Source organism: Myxine glutinosa, chromosome 2, assembly GCF_964187855.1.
Source record: "Myxine glutinosa chromosome 2, kmMyxGlut1.1, whole genome shotgun sequence".
Lineage (NCBI taxonomy): Eukaryota > Metazoa > Chordata > Myxini > Myxiniformes > Myxinidae > Myxine > Myxine glutinosa.
Window position 1 is genome coordinate 134,899,895 of NC_136262.1, and position 19,861 is coordinate 134,919,755.

A 19,861-nucleotide genomic window follows, 5' to 3' on the forward strand; every position below is an offset into this window, starting at 1 on the left:
TTGCATCAACTTTCAAGGCTTAATTTACTTACATTGCTTCAGAGCAGCTGTAAGTTGTTAACCCATTACTTGTTCCCTGAAGAAGGCCTTTTTTTTCCCAATATAACTGTGCAATTTACATTAATTTCCCGTTTTTGCTGACCTAAACTTTTTTTTTTAACCTCGAGCAGTTCACTGCTTACCTTTGTACCATTTCAGGTTATTCACTGGACATTAAACTGCGTAAATTTCACTAAAAACTGGAAAATTTGAGGTGTTCTAAAACTTTTGACCGGTAGTGTACATGTTTTCATGTACGTGCCCTTCCCCCCTCCCCCTGCCCGACAACGCGGGGTACTTCTGCTGGTAACTAATAAAATAAAAACGAAGAAATATCTCTTGGTAATTTCCTGAAACTCGGTGAAATTCGATGACATTCGCTCGGTGAATTCACTCCGTTTCTCGGTGAAAATTTTCCTTTGGGTGGTGTATAATTGCTCCGAACGAAATATCTCTCAGCAATTTCTCATCTGTTAAATTATTTATTTTACATATGTGAATGACACGTCCATGCACATGTGAAATGGAGTTTGTTTTTGCACACGTGAAATGAACACGTGAACCTTTACTTCCGGATAATAATGTTGAATGAAATAAGAACGAAGAACTACATGTCGGCATCATTGTTGACGTTTTTGTGACTACTGTCATCAAACGGAAAAGTAATGTATCTTAACGGAAAATAAAAAGCGAATTTTAAATATATGTCGACATGTTTCCGTCTGTGTCATGTTGGACGGTGTATCATACGTCATGGCGTGATTTTTTTTTTTTTTTATATCTCTGCATTTTCCTGCGTGTGCGTGAATGTTCTCAATTATTGCTGACACCGAGTCTAAAACCATCGATAAAAATGAAATCAGATGGTGAGTTAGATTGGAGATAAAGGCGTGAGAGAGACTCGATGGCCTTGAAATTACAGGCCTTTGAGAATTCATTTCGTTCTATAAACGGAAACTTTCATGGGATTTAATTCCTGTTTTTTTTCAACCGAGTCTAAAACTATGTTAGCGACTGTGAAAAATGAAATGATCTATCGAATTAGAGTTGATATAAAACTGTGAGGGCAAGACAGCTCCAAATATGGTCTTCTTATTATTAATATTCAACAGCCAGAATTATACCCATGGTCTTTAGGAGTTGACCGGGCGAAGCATTACCCGAGTCTTTAACAAACCAGCCGGTCAGGCCTGACGTTCCACTAAGGTTCAGGCAGGAATCTGGACTTTGCTCATGGTGCTGGCGATAGCTCACCTATTCTTCGTGAAAAACACCGTGGGGATCTTTACCGTCCACCAACTAATGCAGGCAGAGTGGATGCCAAGTTTAATGTCCATCACACGTTGAATCGCCCTGCCTGTGAAATGTGGGATGATGGATTCTAGCTGGGTCGACATTCAAACCCAGGCTAGACAGCTCAGAGGCAAGTGTACATACCTCCAAGCCAACCTGCCAGTCTGGGGCTCCAAAAGGTACTTTCCTTAAAATATATATACTTTTTTATTTGTATGGATAACACTTGCATTGTTGTTGAAATGGGAATTTAATACTCATGTAAACTTGATATTATAAAATATCCCTCATGTGTCAGACTAGGCTTGAGTGTTTTACAAATCTCGAGTAATTGATTTTGTCTTGCAGTGACCAAGAACCTCCATACTCCATGTTGGCATTGCATGAATTGGCCGAAAAAGGTACAGTCATGATAAAGGCTTTCTGGGTTGGCTACATTGGTAATAAGTTGGTGTTAAACTATGTATATTCATTGCCACAGCAATTCGTTTTGACTGTATCCCATTCTGCAACATTCTACATTCTCTGGTACATTTACACTCACATGACCGTGAACCCATAAACCATTGACAACATACTTTTCCATTCAAATTCTCTGTGATATTTGTTAACCAAGCAAACCAATCGTATACACACCTTCTTCGCTTACCTCAGAGTTTAAGTTGGGTTGAAATATATTGCTGTGGTTTTGAGATTTGTACAGTAAAGTTAATAAAGGTTAAAGGTTTGTCCCCCATAGTTAGTCACACGAGCAACATGTAGGCCCATTTGTAGTATAGTTATGTCTTAGTATGTGTAAGAATAGGCCATTTCCCCTCTTAGTACCTGCGTTGTGTAAAGACAGGAGAATAGGCCCTACAATCATTTTGCTCCAACCACCATTCTACCTCTATGGGCGCAATCCATCCCGCGTCCCATTTGGCTGTCCCCTAGTCAAGTTAACACGAGGCAGGGCCTCGAAAGGTGAAGGAGGGTTGAGCTCGGCGCGGCAGCAGTGGGGACGGTAGGAATGAACCAGCCAATCAGAGCTCGAGCGGAATGGCGTGAGAGGGCGTGGTGAAGAGCGTCTGGTGAGTTCCAGAGGGTTCTAAGGGCGTGGCAATAAAACCCTTTGCGCGAAGCCCCCACCTCAGTTATGAGAAGGGAGAGGCGCTGGTGAGTCATGAAGTCCAGTTATGAGAAGGGAGAGGCGCTCGTGAGTTGAGCAGAGTTGCGCGCAGACCAGAGTTACGGGAGAGGTGCGCTTAAGTGACTTCTGAGTACGGAGAAAGGAGACGCGCTTGACGGGAATCACCCGCGCTGAATGAACTTTGTTACGTGGAATACGTGGGCGCAGACAGGGCGTTGATAACTCACGCGGTTCGGCCAAAGCGAGTGAACGCGGCTGAGTAACCGCCAGCCGCGCAAAGTCCGCCCTCTACCGTTCGCCCCGAGATTACCCGCTTTGTTCGAGCGACACGATACGCGGTCCTGCCTTCGCCTACCTTCATCTTCGTGGAACGTGCCGGGGACGGTGGAGAGTGAGACGGGGCCGATCCTGTACGACCACCGCGGAGCTGGTGAACATCATCCTGCTCATCTGCAATCCCCGTGTGAGTGTGTGTGAGACGGGCCCGTTTGTCCTGGGGTATTAAGAGTAAGACTGTTTAAGGATTTCCCTGTGTCTCTCCGTCCTGAGCTGTAAATACGTGCAATCATAATTAAACATATTTGTTCTTCCTTTTCTTCCAATTCGATCACCTTTGTGATTTATCCATTGACTCAGCGTGGGTCGAATAACATCGCTCCAATCGGGTATAGTAACTAATAATAGCGCGGATCACGTGTACGCAAACCGCTCGGTGTATCACCATCACACGTGGTTCGTGCGAGGCTTATTTCCTCGCTTCCAGGGCAGCACTAGTACTTAGGTAACAGCGAATTTGGTCCTGAAACCCTATTTAGCGCTGTCCGGAAGGGATGTAATAGGTCTCGGGTCGCGCCAGGTCAGTAAAGGCAAGGGGATTAATCCCCCATTGATAAGGGAGAAGGCCGGCAGCAGATCCGCAACAATATGTATGCAATTTGGCTTATTTTTATTTGAAAATGTTTCGCTAAATCAAAATGTATTTTCGTCAATTAAAACGTCAGCATGAAATACATCTTCTTCTTATTTTTTAACGGCCCAATTATTCTCGGGTTTTTGTAGGATGGGCCGGGGGGAAGTCTTTGGCCCAAGTCTTTGCAACTGGCCAGTTTGACAAGAATTGCTTCCTTAAAAAAATAATTAAATCAGTATTTTCAAAATCACATTATGTCCAAACAACTGTAAAAGTTGTAAAATATCCATCCCCAAACAATTGTTTTTGAAATATCTTTACTCAGCATAAGTCCATGTGGTCTTGGAACACCATTTAAACTCTACGGGAACACATGTGCTGTCTATTTTCACCACATGTGATGCAAAGCCAATACGGGACTGTAGAAATGATGTATGAATGCTAAATGAGGCCTTTAACGCATGCGCTGTGTGTGTGTTAAATAAACTGGTTCTGCTCGCTGGGCTCTTTTAACATGTCGTTGCTAGTGTGAAATCTGTAATTCAAAGTCTTTTCAACATAATTTTCAGCATTTAGATAAAAGAGTGGCAATTTCAAAATGGTTAACCATAATCATTAAATGTTCCTAAATGCAAATAGGAAATACGAGAAATATCCTGTGATGTGTTTAGTTTGTACCATTTTCTGTTGGTACAAGCTAGCCTCAGCAGTGGATAGCTGACGCACACATACACGCACGCACGGACAGGCGCTTCTCCTTTTACCAACAAATGCAAAAATCTAGTATAATTACTCTTGTGGCCCTTGAATCGAATAAAAAAAAAAATTTATTTATGAAGGAATTCACAGCCCATACACCTCCCACTTCCACCCTTCCCATACTCCTAAACATGATTTCTAGTAAATATATTAATTTAAAACTTATCCTGTGCATTGACAAGCCCCAGATATGACATTCCCATCGGTGTTAACAACCATCCAAGCCATGTACGGTGTCTACCTGAATGTTGGGAATGATGGCATTGCCTTTCCAATTGCAGACTCCATTAAATAAATTACAAGCCTGTTGTGTTCATATGAGGTAATCCTGCCACTCACTTATGGGGATGATCCACTCACTTATGGGGATGATCCACTCACTTATGGGGATGATCCACTCACTGATGGGGATGATCCACTCACTGATGGGGATGATCCACTCACTGATGGGGATGATCCACTCACTGATGGGGATGATCCACTCACTGATGGGGATGATCCACTCACTGATGGGGATGATCCACTCACTGATGCAGATGGGGATGATCCACTCACTGATGGGGATGATCCACTCACTGATGGGGATGATCCACTCCCTGATTGGGATGATCGGGGACGTCATGTAGAACGCGTCGTCCGCAGCCCGTCTACAGACCTTGCACAGGCCCACTGCGTCTGGAGCGATTTTTGGTAAGGCTGCAAGATATCAACTTTTTGAGCGAGTTGGTCAGAAAGTTCTCCAACTCTTTCATTGTGCAGCGGCACACCCCTTTCTCTCTCAGGTACGTTTCCAAGTATTTTTGGCTTATTTTAGAAGCTTTGTGAGCCATTTTAGGTAACAATCCTTATCTGGCACGCATAGTCCAAGTTCCCTGCCTCAATGACTGGTGTTACTCGGGGTTTCTGCGCGTTCGTGCAGAGCATTCTGGGGCGGATTACGTCATTTTGAAAGCCGCATATTGTACTACATTTAGCTTCCTCCCAATTGTACCAACCTACTTCCGGTTCCTTGCTGACTCAATCACGAATGGGAAATTAACCTTAACCCCTACTACTAATTAACACGTCATCATCTCTCGTATGATGAACAATTAAACACAACATTAAGCTACATTTTCCCTACTTAATACATCGAAATGCTACTACACGTAACATGGTCCATGCTATTTCCTTTTCAATCCTACCTTTCCTATGGTATTCTCTTACCATCTGCCATAAACGTAACAATCTTTAATAAGTTTCCAAATTAGTTTTTTGGTGATTTGGGGTATGACAGCTTAAACCCTGTTACTGTTGGAGCACCTAACTTAGATTCATTAGAAAGTCTAAAATATAACTTATTTTTGTACAAACACTTTGCATTCAAAGTGTGTCTATAGTATATTGAGTGCAACTGTGCACAAAAGTGTTGTAGGAATAATTGCATTGCAAACACCAAGCAGTTTATACTCGTGCAACAATAGTGCACTACGGTCCTGTATTGTAATCAATGAATACAACAACACAACAACATGCATTTTAAAGGCCATTTTCCCTGCTAGAGCGGGGGTTAGCCTTGCGGTCCCCATGACGATCTTCTCCATTTTGCCCTATTTTCTGCATCTCTCCTTGTTAACCCCCTTGCCCGCATTTCTTCTTCCACCATCTTTAGCCAAGTCTTTCTCGGTCTTCCCCGTCCTCTGCTTCCTTCTACATTCATTTCCATCACTCTTCTCAACCAGTCACTTTCATCCTTCCTCAACACTTGACCAAACCATCTCAACCTGTTCCTCTTCACAGCATTCTCATTGTATTATCTTTAATATCTCATTGTCTTCACATCTCATTGTAGTCAACGAATGAATGAATGAATATCTACAATGTATTATCTTTAATGTATCTTATCTTTCTCAAAGCTGAGCAGAGTCGAGAACTGTTTGTTTGGGAGACCCAAACTGATGGACGGCTCAGTTGGTGACGTGCTCACTTTTGAGTCCTGAATTTGTTCTCCTGTGTGGGTGTACCAAAAATCTACCAAAAACTACAATCTTGATGCAGTGTGGTCAGATTGTGCTACATCTCAGAGCTTGCAATATGCATTGGTAACTTAAAGCAGAGAATGCCAGCACAAGACCATTAAATCTTCCTTCAAGAGTTAATTAACATGGACCTTTTTTAAGAGTTACCACAATGGCACGACTTTCCTTTAAGAGGTGATTAACATGATCTTCCTTTTAAAACGCTGCCATTATCTATTTTCCTGTAAAGCAGAGAATGTCAGCACATGGCCATTAAGTCTCCCAAATAAACTGGTTTTGAGGGATTGCACAGAGTCTAGTCTGCAGAAAAGCCAACACATGACCGTTAACCTTGCGAGTCCCTCACCCCCTCCCCCTACTCCACTCCTCGACCCACGCGTCCCGCACTCCACCCCGGGCCGCGTGTCCCGCACCCCTCAGACCATGGGTCCCACCACCCCTCTCCCAAGCCACATCACACAACCTCCCCCAAGCCCTGCATTCTGCACCCCTCCCCAGGTTGTTGGATACTTGGACCTAGCCCAACTGGTTGACATAAAAATTGGTTTATACTTAATATTGTCTGCACAGAACATTAGTGTATTTGTTGATAACTGGCATCGCCTCAAAAAGGCATGACAAAATTTCAGTATTGTTTGACGTCATAATGTCCTCAAACGTGTACTTGGATCCCAAAGTTTCAGTTAATTAAATGGGGGTCATGTAGGATAGAACTCATGTATATAAGGAATACGAAATTTTATTTCTAGGAACAATATCCAACAAATACTTGGTAATTGATGTTAAGTACTTCGGTCTCAGATTGAACATCAGCCCTTAGTTCCGATTTTGATTGAAATTAACAGTTTGATGAAACATTTAACCACTTGAGTATCACAGAAAACTGGAACATCATGCAAAATAGTGAGAAAATTTACCAGCTTGAATTAAAAATGGAATCCATTCAATTCAGTGGAATGTTATACAGCACAAATCACTTTGTGGTACATGTAGCACCAATGACCCGTTGACAAATGAAAAAAAATGTAGGTAACGTACTTGAACTTGAAATCGCTTAAAAACTGGAGTTCATAGTCATAAAATGCAGAGCTGGTACAAAAACATGTGTTTTGTTATCTCCCTAAGGATGTGTCTATACATGTTCCACCGTTCAAATTTGAAGTAGGCATGGAGAAATTAACGTGTGTTGACTAGAATACTGTACATCTGGATGCTGGTACAGTTGTAGAGGTGAGTGTTAGATGTGGCAATGATCTGTAGGACAGTTCAAATCACAAACTTCAGGTCATTTGAAGTCGGTGATTTTACCATGCTCTCCAGCATTAATTAGGATCGGGGCAGCTAGAATCTTCAGCATATTATCTCTGGTGTAGTAGATCTTGTCCTCCGGAGGGACCACTTCCGATAGTTTCGAGGATGCACCATAAACAGATACTTCATAGTTCTTGCCCTGAACATCTGTTATTTTGTCAGGATACTGGTCACCATCATATTAAAAATACGCACAAATCGTTGACCTTGATGTCCTGCGGGACAGTTTAGGATAGGACAGATTCAAGAATAGGACAAATTCTCCATCAATGGCCCGAGGTTTATTTGTTCATTTGTTCCGAGGTTCAGGTTTATGTGTTTAGGGTGCAGGTGATATCTCGCCTACTTTTTGCGAAGGACAACATGGAATCTTTAACATCCAACAACGCATGCTGGCATGCAGGACGCTCATTTAACGTCCATCCGAGGGACGACACACATCGATGAAACACCGTGATGACATTTTATAGGTGGGTCAGGATTGAAACCTCGGCGAGGCAGCTGGAAAGTATGTTATTGGATGATGCCAGATCAAATTCATATTGGTATAGTATCCCAGATAGTTTTCTTGCCTTTTGCAAAAACAACAACATGCCAAAATTTTGATGATATAGTATATACACTAAGTTATATACCACCATAAGTTATAAACTAGTCTATTATTCAGGAAAATGTTAATGGAGATGAAAATCACATTAAAATGTTTATAAGAGATGGTTGGGGGTAGAAATCAGCATCCACATGCCTGGCATCACCTCCAGGTAATAGAAAGTGGAACAAGCTGCATTATGGGTAATACATGATTCCAAATATGGTACCACATATTGACAGTGAATGTTGCCACTTAGTGACACCAAGCTATAATAAACTATCAAGCAGAAGGCCCATAGATCGAAGCTATTTCCTTAAGATGTATGGGTAACTGATGTTTCCTTCCCTGTATTTTGGTAACTGATCGTCTGTGTAGGTAGCAATTTATGAAGCGAGTTTGTCAGCTGATTAGTTGTGTGCATCTAAACAGCCGATTAGCCTGTGAAACACCGCACATATCTCCAACATCCAATTGAAATGATGTATTTGCATAGAATTGTAGCACCATGGACAATTGTTTTGGGGGATTCAGCACTGCTCCTCATCTTAGGTTGATCCCGGTCATTTTACACTAGATTCAGCAGCCAACAAAATGATTACTTCGAAAATCTGTATTTTTGGACAAATTTGATATTGTCATACTTCTTCAGAGGATTGCATCTATCCTCGAGGATTCTCGATGCACGTTGGTGATCTGTCCTCTTGCTATCCTCTTCTGCCTCCTATTGAGCTAATTCAAGCAAGCGTCCCATGTAAACTACCAATTGTAAGGCATGCAGTGCTTGCTTCGAGGCTTCAAACGCACTCTTGAACATTCCCTAGTGTAAAAGTTTCTTTGTTATTTAAATGCTTTTGATTAGGTTTTGATCACGCATTCGATAATAATCACTCTTCGGCGATTAGCGACTAACTTTGAAAGGCTGATCATTGCACATTCAGTGATTCTACAGATTCTACACAACTCTTCCACGCCTTTCGTACATTCGGCCCTGTATGTTTCGTGGAAATGTTTCTCTCAGGCGATTTTTCTCATTGTTCTGTCTCCCCCTAGTTATTCGACCCCTAACGGTTTCACCGTAGCGAGCTATAGGTTTGCTCTTTGTCCGTCTCTCCGTCCCACCTGTGGTTTTCTAGACTTTTTTCCCCCCCAGACCCTTTAACGTATTCAACTGAAACTTGGTACATAGCTTTATTATGATAAGTTACAGAACCAGTTTGAGTTTTTAGACGTTTTATCAATTTTTTTAATTTATGCCTTTACTGTGCAAAATATTGGGAACAGTCGGTGAACATGTATTTCAAAGGAATTTTCCCTCTTTTATTTCCACACTTTGACCGGCCCCTTCCCCGTCCTTCAGGTGGAGTCTATGTGCATGTCAGGAACCTAATTACTCAATGCCCATTGCCCTCACAAACACTTCCAAGCCCTCTGAAATACCTCTGGCTGTGTTTACCTCTGCAACCACAAAATGTTTTTTCTCGTGTGGCGTTGTCCACCCAACAATGACGATTCTCTGTATACCTTCATTTACTTGAACTTGGATCAACTCGTAATCACCCATCCCAACTCTGTTTCTCATATGCGGCAATTTCAAATGTTACCATGCCACCTGGCGAGGTGTTGGCTCGGCAACAGCTAACCAGGGCATTGCAGTAAAGGCCTTCTGGGACTTTGTGGGTCGACCCAATCTGTAAACCTCCCAACACGGATTTATATTACTTTTACGTCCTCCCTCCTGGACCCATAAGAAGGGTGCAAAAACAGGGCTTACCAACTATAGGCCAGTGAGCTTGCTTCTACAAGCAAAGTCATGGAATCCATCATTGCTTCTGATTTTATGACTTTCCTCTTCTCAAGCAGCCTGAGCTCTGACCATCAGTTTAGATTCCATCCTGGTCACAAACTCTGGGCGTGCTTTTGCTCCTCTCTCAGCAATAGTTGTATGTGCTCATTTCTAAACACGGTCACTCTGAAAGGATAGAAAAACAAGCCCACCTGTATATTTTTATGGCCTGACCACTGGAAAAGCTTCAGTCTCATTGATTCATTTGTGGTACTAAATATGTTAACAAGCAACGTTGTGCAGGTCTTTTTGGAACACCCTGTATATCTGGCCTTTCCATGAACCTCTCTATTAAAAGAAAAAAAAGAGAGAGAACAAAAGCTGGTTATCCCGTCTCAATTTGGGTAGAAGGCCATTTGTGTGGCCTACCACTGTCAAAATAATTTCTAACTTGGATATTAAATAGGGTAAGTAGATGAATGTTTGTGTTAAGTTACATTATAGTAACAATAAAAATATGTCTAGTATGCGGAACTGAAGCAAGTTGTTTAAGTTATCGGGTGTGAATATGACGCAGGTAATATCGGCCAAATGGCCTCTTGTCCGTGCTTGTACATGCTTATATAGGCTTAAGCTATGCATGCCCTAAAAATATAGTTTGACAAAGATATGTAATTAATGCTCAACCTTGTTGACATGTACCAGAGAAACTAAACCAGGGCATGCATCGCACACTCACATTCGATAAAATATGATTTAATTGTGGCACTCATCATGGTTGTTGTTCCTGTGGGGAACTGTGTGCAATGACAATTAGTTATTGTTAAGCATTACCATGCAAAACCAGCCTGTGCGCTTTTATAATCACGATATTAGTTGAAGGAATTATGCAAGTGTGACAAGGGCGAGCAAAGGCTATTTGCAGCTCATGGTTATAAAAATCCAAGTATGGTACTTTAAATAGGTGTCGATGGGATTTTTTAAATCTTTTATTTTTAGGATCGTCATTTAGAAAGATCCTATGGTAAGTTTATTTCTGCCTTCTTGGAACTCTGTGCCATTTCTTCAGTTTCTCATGCCATGTATGGTCACGGTTCCATTTTATGCTAGGTGCTACCAGACAGGTTGACACATTTTGTAATCGTGATGGCAAGCTTTCGCACAAATCCCAGTCGTACCCCGGCACCTAAATACTTGTGCCTTCTCTGGCCTCCAAAGAATGAATGGGATTTGTATTATAATGCTTGCGAGTGGACGAGTTTTCTACCCTGCAGTTGGAGTATATTACCTGTGTCTTCTCTCTTGAGTCTGAGGCATCTATTGTAATATCCTCGACTCAACCAAACAACTTCATTTTTATCCCGCCCATGAGAAGCAAAAATGGGGTTACGCAATTGGTTCACTTTGTCTATCTGTCTGTCTAGAAACGTCAGTTTATTATCGAGGAACAAATTAATTTCAATTGGATGTTGTATTTTGAACACGAATCAATCATGAATCGGAAAACAAACCTGCACTTTAATGTACTTTGGCTCTCATTATGGGTGAGCACAATTTGTCCCGATCACATATCCATTGAGAGGAATGAGATAAAAAAAAAATTTTTTTCACTCAACCTGTCTGGTAGTCGAACAAAATTGAAATAATTCCAAACGGTAATTTTATTACATCCTTTGATGCTGCTTAAACTGTATGCCTGGGCCTTATGCACCCTTTGTGCATGTCTAATCCACGTCTTGGCAGCCTTTGTGAAAACCTTTTTCAATTGGCTATTTCAATTGCAAGTATTTGCTACTGACATGTAGTGTTTTCTCTCTTTCAATTGTTGTTTGATGATCAATTATTCCATTGTTTGTAATTTAAAAATTGCTTCACTTTGGTTCCACAAGGGTGTTACAAACCGGTCGATCACTCCACTTGAAGCTTGCACCTGTAAATATTAATTAATCAACTAAACTAAAGTACTCGCTTACCAAAGAAAATGGAGGCTGCCAACATTATATACGACTTCCACAACAATCCTCCAGTTTATAGCTAGACCAAGAATTGAATGCAGATTAGACGGCTCAGAGGTAAGTGTGCTATCTCTAGGCCATCTTAGCTGAGTTGGGTCTCTGGTATTCTGAATATTGTATTTGCATAAAGTATGGATGAAGAAGTCAGTGTGACAAATGACTTGGAATGTATGTGCTTAAATAGAGCAGGAACCTGCAACAAAACCCTCAAACCAATGTCCTGTTTTGTCACTCTTATGATTAAAAGTCTGCACGCCCCCAACCATCCCCAAACTTCGTCCCTTCATTATTCCTCATGGCAATGGACCAGCATCACAACGATGTTACTAACAAACCGATCAGGATATCCTGCTTGGCAGTTGTACATTGGCATATGAAGTACCAGGTTCTTCCCCTTTCATGGCTCAATTGCATGGTGTGGAGGGTTAGGTTTGGTATTTTGGTTTTTTTCCACATGATCCAAAATGCGCATCTACACACACATACACACACATATACACACACACATACACACATATGCGCGCACGCATGCGCACGCACGATAAACAAGCGTGGGCCGGGAGAGCTCTCCTACCTTAAACCATTGTTCATACTGAACTCATCCAACGTCCCAAAACAAACCAAAACCTTTCCCTTCGTTCCCTTAGACATCCGTTCCACCAACCTAACTTCTTTCATCACTCCCATCCACTTCAGTGTTGCTATCACCATCTCTCAGGACAGTGCCGTAGGCCTTCTCCAGTTCCACAAATCCCAATGCTATTTCACCTTGCACCTCCAACCTCTTCTCCACCAGCTGTCTCAGCGTGAACATCCCATCCATCGTCTCCCTATCCTTTCTAAGCTCCTGTTCCTCTCCAGTACCTTCATGCCATGACTTAGGAGTGTAATGCCTCTGTACAACCCCGGATCTTGAACATTACCCTTCTTCTCCCATATCAGCACAATTAACCCAGTCCTCCCACCATTCTCTAGAATTGAACCCTCTCTCATGCATACATTCAACAGCCTTTTTCCAACTGACTCTGACTTCTCCCACAGCAACTAGCATCACTGTATGCATCTCAGCATTGCCTGACGCTCTTCCCTTAAGCCTCTTTTAATGATGTCTGCACCTCCTACTCGATGATCTCCACACCTTTGCCCCCCCCCCCCCCCCCACACACAAACACTAATGATCCCATCAAGCGTGCACATGGAAAACAAAGCATGAGGACCATTGCTTATTGAGGTGTCAGTTCCCAGCGATTTTGGCCGAAACAATGCAGAAATCAAGAAAATGACCAAATACCAAGCCGTCAAAAATGAAGTGAAAAGATCTGGAACCTGAAGAGTGCCAAAATTGTACCATTGATAATTGGAGCAACGGGAATGATAAAAAAATAACGTTAGAGATTTTATATACCATCCCTGGGACCATTTATGCCAGGAAGAGGAACGACAGACATGCTTTTTATTGTGAGGCAGTTGCAGGAGAAGTACATGGAGAAGAGGAAGAAGTTGTTTCTTGGGTTTGTTGATCTGGAGAAAGCATTCGATAGGGTTCCACGCAAAGTATTGACATGGGCAATGAGGAAGTTAGGAGTGGAGGAATGGTTGATCAGAGTAGTGATGGCAATGTACAAAAGAGCGTGCACAGCTGTAAGGACGAAGGACGGGAACAGTGGTGAGTTTGAGGTGAAGGTGGGAGTGCATCAGGGGTCGGTACGAAGTCCACTACTATTTGTAGCTGTGATGGAGGTGCTGGCTCAGAACGTAAAGGAGGGTTTACCGTTGGAGTTGTTGTATGCAGATGATCTGGTGTTGATTGCGGAAAGTATGGATGGACTGAAGGAAAAGATGAACAAGTGGAAGGAATGTATGGAGACAAAAGGTCTGAAGGTGAATATCAGAAAGACGAAGGTGATGGCAAGTGGTAAAGCATGTGGTGAGGTGGAAAGAACTGGGAAGTGGCCCTGTGCTGTGTGCAGGAAGGGTGTCGGAGTGAACTCCATTCAATGTACAATGTGCGCTGAGTGGGTTCATCAAAAATGTAGTGGTCTGAGAGGGTCATTAACCAGTGTGGCAGCTACATTCTAATGTAAGGTGTGCACAGAGGGAGCTGCAGATGGAGGAAATGTTGAGTTGGATCTTAGAGACGGCATGAAGCTGGAAGGTGTGAAAACATTTTGCTACCTCGGAGACATGCTGAATGGAGAAGGTGGATCAAACTCGGCAACGGTTGCTAGAGTGAGATGTGCATGGGAGAAATTTCGGGAACTGAGTGGCGTGCTGATGAGGAGGGGTGTGTCGTTGAAGCTGAAGGGAAAGGTGTATGCTGCATGTGTGAGAAGTGTTGTGATTTATGGGAGCGAGACATGGGTAATGAATGTAGAGCAGCAACGAAGGTTGGAAATGGTGGAAATGCGAATGGTTCGATGGATGTATGGAGTATCGTTGAGAGAGAGAGGAAGACAAATGATGAATTGCGAAAGATGATGGGAATAGAGCCTGTGATTGATGTTGTGAAGAGGAACAGGTTGAGATGGTTTGGTCATGTGTTGAGGAAGGATGAAAGTGACTGGTTGAGAAGAGTGATGGAAATGAATGTAGAAGGAAGTAGAGGACGGGGAAGACCGAGAAAGACTTGGCCAAAGATGGTGGAAGAAGAAAGGTGGGCAAGGGGGTTAACAAGGAGAGATGCAGAAAATAGGGCAAGATGGAGAAGATTGTCATGGGGACCGCAAGGCTAACCCCCGCTCTAGCAGGGAAAATGGCCTGAAAATGCATGTTGTTGTTGTGTTGTTGTATCCCTGGGACTATTGAGACCAACGAACTGCATATGGAACCTGTCCGAGGCTCAGTGACGATCCTCAAAAGAGCCCTCGGAACAAAACTTTGAGAATAAGTAAACTTCACAAACTGGTCCATGAATCATGATCCCTTACGGAAATGCAGGTGGATCTGGGGGACTCAGTGCCACCTTATGAAACCCGCATATGGAGATGGCAGCCAAACACACACACACACACACAGACACACACTCACACATACATATACACATACACATACACACACACACCAAACTCATCCAGTGAGCTTGAGGATGTGCCATCACTTCTTGGGGCTCTCTGGGTATGAGCAACGTCACAACAATGTACCAGCAACATCAGCGTTCTTTCTCACCGCACTCAGTAGAGCATTTCCTAAGTGGGAATTTCCTCCTCCACATGGATGCCAAGTTATGGCGATTGTACATCCTCCTATCCTTTTAGATGCTTAATGTTAAGTAAGCAAGCAGCACATACCATTTTAAATGTCTTTGGTATGACTCGGCCGGGGTTTGAACTGCCAACCTCCCAGACTCGAAGTGGATGCTCTAACCATTACAGAGTCTGGGTTTACGAGAAAACACAGGAAAAAGGACGCATGTAAAGGCAGAGAGGAGAAAGGCTAGGAGAGACCTTGCCCGATCAGAGACCCAAGGACAGTTGTGGGCATGAGAAAGGCAAGTCACTGATGCTCACAGATTGCAAGGAGCACACAGCCAGCTACACAAATGGCCAACAAATTTGTGTTTTCATCTCCTTTTCCCCTTCTTCCTCTCAATTTCTTTTTACCCATCTTCCCTGCCAATTTTGCTTTATTCCTTTGTTTTCCCCACCATCCCCTCTACCTTTCCACGTGTCCTTATGGCCTGTGGACTGAAGGATAAGTATAAGACACTGTGATAAACCTCAATCACGAAACAGATAACAGTCTTTGTTTGGGCTTCGTTTGGAATCGTGCTCTGTGGGTCAGAGATTGGAGTACTGTATTTATTATCTTTAATTGCTGTTATCCGACCTTGTGGAGGCATCTTCTTTTCCTGACATTACAGCTAATTTCCATACAAGCGAATCGACAAAAATATCTATCCATTCACATGCCTTGTAAGAATTAAAATAATTCTGAGGGGTGGGTGATACTTGAACATTTTTGTGCAATAAATTTTTTTAAAGCTTGTTCGGGCAAATTTTTCCAACCGGTAATGATATTTCATTGCCTAATTCAGAGTAGTATTAATGATCATTCAGCAAACACATAGTCGCACTATAATTTTTGGGATTTACAGTTGCAGCAACATCTGCTTTGCTTTTATATTTTTGACCACGTTTTCTATTTTGACATGAATTTGTAGTTCATAAAACTGTATTTCCATTCTGGTCTGCCATCTGTTTGAGCCCTTTTTCTTTTTTTCCTATTCTGTGTCTGTGGTGTTCGTCTAACCCTAACATCTGTCACTCCTCATTGCCATTTGCTAGTGGTGAAGAACTTGGTGCTCAGTAAGTATTCATACCCCTTAACCTTTTTTCACATTTTGTTGTGTTACAGCCTGAATTTAAAATGGATTAAAGTGAGATTTTTTTGTCATTGATCTACACATAATACCCCATGACGTCAGTGATATTTGTTTTTTGGAAATTTTTACAAATCAATTTAAAAAGAAAAGCTGAAATGTTTTGTCAATAAGTATTCATCCCCTTTGCAATGACACTCGATGACAAATTGAGCTCAGGTGCATCCAATTTCCTTTGATCATTGAGATGTCTCTACAACTTGATTGGTGTCCACCTGTGTCCAATTCAATCGATTTGACATGATTAAAAAAGAAACCCCTTTCTATACAAGGTCCCACAGTTGACAGTGCATGTCAGAGCAGAAACTCGACCATGATGTACAAGGAACTGTCCATATAACTCTGAGATAGAATTGTGAGGAAGCATAGATCTCAATAAGGGTATAAAACAATTTCTCGTGTTGAAAGTTCCCAAGAACACAGTGAGTTCCATCATTAGGAAAAGGAAAGAATATGGAACTGCCCAGACTTTTTGTAGAGCTGGCTGTCCGACCAAACTGAGCAACTGGGCAAGGACAAGAAGAAGCTCAGGGAGGTGACCAAGAACCCAATGACCATTCTGACAGAACTAGAGTTCCTTGGCTGAGATGGGAAAACCTTCCAGAAGGACAACAGTCTCTGCAGCACTTCACAAGTCTAGGATTTATAAGAGAGTGGCCAGATAAAAGCCACATCCGAGAAAAAGGCACATCACAGCATGCCTGGAGTTTGAAAAAAAAAAACACGTGAAAGACTCAGAGCATGAGGCAAATGATTCTGTGGTCTGATTACATGAAAATGTAACTATTTGGCCTGAATGCAAAGCGCTACATCTGCTGGAACCCGAGCACAGATCATCAACCATCGAACACCATCCATACCATGAAGCATTGAAGCATGGTGGTGGCAGCATCATGCTATGAGGATGCTTTTCAGCAGCATGGACTGTGAGACTTTTAAGGATAGAGGGAACAATGAATGGCGACAAATACTGGCAAATCCTTGAGGAGAACCTGCTTCAAAGTGCAAAAGTCCTTGGACTGCGGCAAAGATTTACGTTCTAACAGGACAATGTCCCCAATCATACAGCCAAAGCAACACTGGAATGCTTCAGAACAAGAACATGAAAGTCCTTGAGTGGCCCAGCCAAAACCTAGACTTGAATCTCATTGAGAATCTGTAGAAAGACTTGAAGATTTCTGTTTACTGATGCTCCCCATCCAACTTTGACAGAGCTTCAGCAAATCTTTGACAGAGCTTCATTTGACAGAGAAACTCCATAAATCCAAATGTGCAAAGTTGATACAGACATACCTAAGAAGACTCAAAGCTGTAATCAAAGGGGCCAAAGGCGTTTTGCCAAAGTATTAACTCAGGGGGTTGAATACTTATGTAAATTAGCTATTTCTGTATTTAATTTTTAATAGTTGTAAAAAATTCCATAATTTTTCCCCACTGACGATGTAGTATTTTGTGTAGATCAGTGACAAAAAAAATCTCAATTTAAACCATTTTAAATTCAAACTGTAACAATAAAATGTGAAAAAATTCAAGGGGTGTGAATACTTTCTGAAGGTCCTGTATAATGTTGTTGTGATCAGTAATAGTGTTCGTGTAATTATGGTCTTTCTTTTCAGAGCTTGGCTGGTTAGAAGTTGTGCAGTCCCTTATCCGAGTCATCCCGCTAGAGGACCCACTGGGCCCAGCTGTAATCACTCTGCTTTTGGATGAATGCCCACTACCTACCAAGGTAAGAATTTACAATCCCCAAAGATTTTCAGTGGAGGTATGCAATGATTTGGAGAAGGATTTATATTTTGTCATTTGTCAGAGGATGAAGCTTAAACTTTTTTCGCAGCTAAAGACTGCATTTTTTGCCCCAAGTTGATTTATAAAATCTAGACTCGTGGAAGAGCGCAACATGTTAACTGTGCGAATGGAGGAAGTTAAAAAGCAGGTGTCAATGCGGCCTTGTGTATGTGGCTGGCAGCAAGATTTGAACGTGGAGCCGGATGCCAGACTGCCAAATACTCAAGATATGGTGTGGTGTATAGCCTCACCTCTTGTTTGATATTTGAGGCTTCCGACCATTTCTGGAAGGGGCATGTCCAAAGTCAGGACCAAGAGAGTGAGGCATCCTCTTTTGTTTTAGGGGAGTAAATCAAAATGCACCTGTTTTTTTTTTTAAAGGCTGAAGCCAAGGTATGTTTGTGATCAAAGTAATACAAAATAAAGAATAAACTACTGGAAAAAAATATAGCTCGAGGTTAAAAATGTAATTAATAAAGAAAATGTGGCACGTTCGAAAAGTTATAAAAGGAAGATTTTCACAATCGATAAAGACATGGCAAATATATTTTTAGTTATTTAAACACAGTTAGGTTGAAAAAACGCATCCCATTACAGAATTATGAATGCATTGCAATTATAAATAGGACTTCTAAAGGTGAGGATCTTTGGTAAATGTGTGATGTTCTTGAAGTGGTGATGATTAGGATGGAAGCAGTGAGAGTTCCTTTTTTGGAAATCAAATCTTTGGAAATTGATGGTCTCCATGACAAATTCTGGTTTACTGTGATAAGGTCTTTATTGACCTTGCAGTAAAAATCGGTGTGGGAACGTTGCCGGAAGGCTTTTGGATTTCTGTATGTTGAGCAATTCAAATAAATGTTTTTGAGATGGAACTGGACCAGAAACACTCGCTCCCTACGAAGTGGCAAGGGAAGGTGGGGTGCACCTTTAAGTTGGCGGTGGCTATCTCATCCCAGAACATTCCCATGCACACCCTGAGCATAGCCACCAAGTTTCAATACATTTCTTAATCACACGCAGGCACATGTTTCAATGCATGAGTACCACGACCACTACCACTACTCCGCAAGCTCAAACATGGGACGTAGCGACCCCAAAACTGTCGGTCTTCCACCTTCTGCAAACATTCACTTGGGCTTAGGCCGATCTCATTGGCACACTGACATAACCAAGAGAATCTTGGGCGTCCTCGAGGAACGTAGCCAGGTTGGATCGGGTTGGTGACCATGATAACGATTCGTGGCAAATTCCAGGGAGATATGAGCCGGTACATGTTCACTTAAGTGGCAGATGTGTCCAAACAAGGAATAGCGTCTTCTTGCCATATCGAGTGTGATTGGGCCGAGTCTAGTTATCTCACAGATGGTCCTGGACCTGTTTGAGACTCGGATCATAACATGGAACCCTAAGGATGTGGCGTTGACATCACTTGTGGAAAGCTTGTAGGATATCTTGATCCTTTTTAAAAAGTATAACCCCCCAACCCCCTGCACTCCCACATATATGATGGCTATAGTTTTTATTTTGCTATAACACAGATTACAATCTTATTTTCGAATGATTTGTACAACTTTCGGGAGTTCGTTTTTTGTTTTTGTTTTTTTTAAAAATGATAACGTCTAGTTTTCAAGTTATTCTCTCCAGCGGTGCAGAAGTGCATTAGCACGTATGTAATTCACCCACTTCTTCTGATAATTACCCACTTTAACATAAATGTAAAAACCTAAGTTTGAGGTGGCCATTCTAACTTAGCAGAACGTTCCCATGCAAACCCAGAGTACAACCACCACTTTTCAACTTATTTCGTCCAGCGGTTTCAGTGTGCACTGTGATGGAAGAGAGA

At 42.1% G+C, this 19,861-nt stretch overlaps 1 protein-coding gene across 2 annotated transcripts in view; it reads left to right on the forward strand.

Moving 5' to 3' along the window:
• The window catches only part of RSPRY1 (ring finger and SPRY domain containing 1), a 242,018-nt gene that overhangs the window by 51,507 nt on the left and 170,650 nt on the right, over positions 1-19,861 (forward strand). For both annotated transcript variants that reach the window (XM_078771686.1, XM_078771685.1), the window contains exons 3-4: positions 1,681-1,733; positions 17,844-17,956. In XM_078771686.1, coding sequence (XP_078627812.1) covers positions 1,681-1,733; positions 17,844-17,956 — 166 coding nt within the window. The remainder of the gene's footprint in view (positions 1-1,680; positions 1,734-17,843; positions 17,957-19,861) is intronic.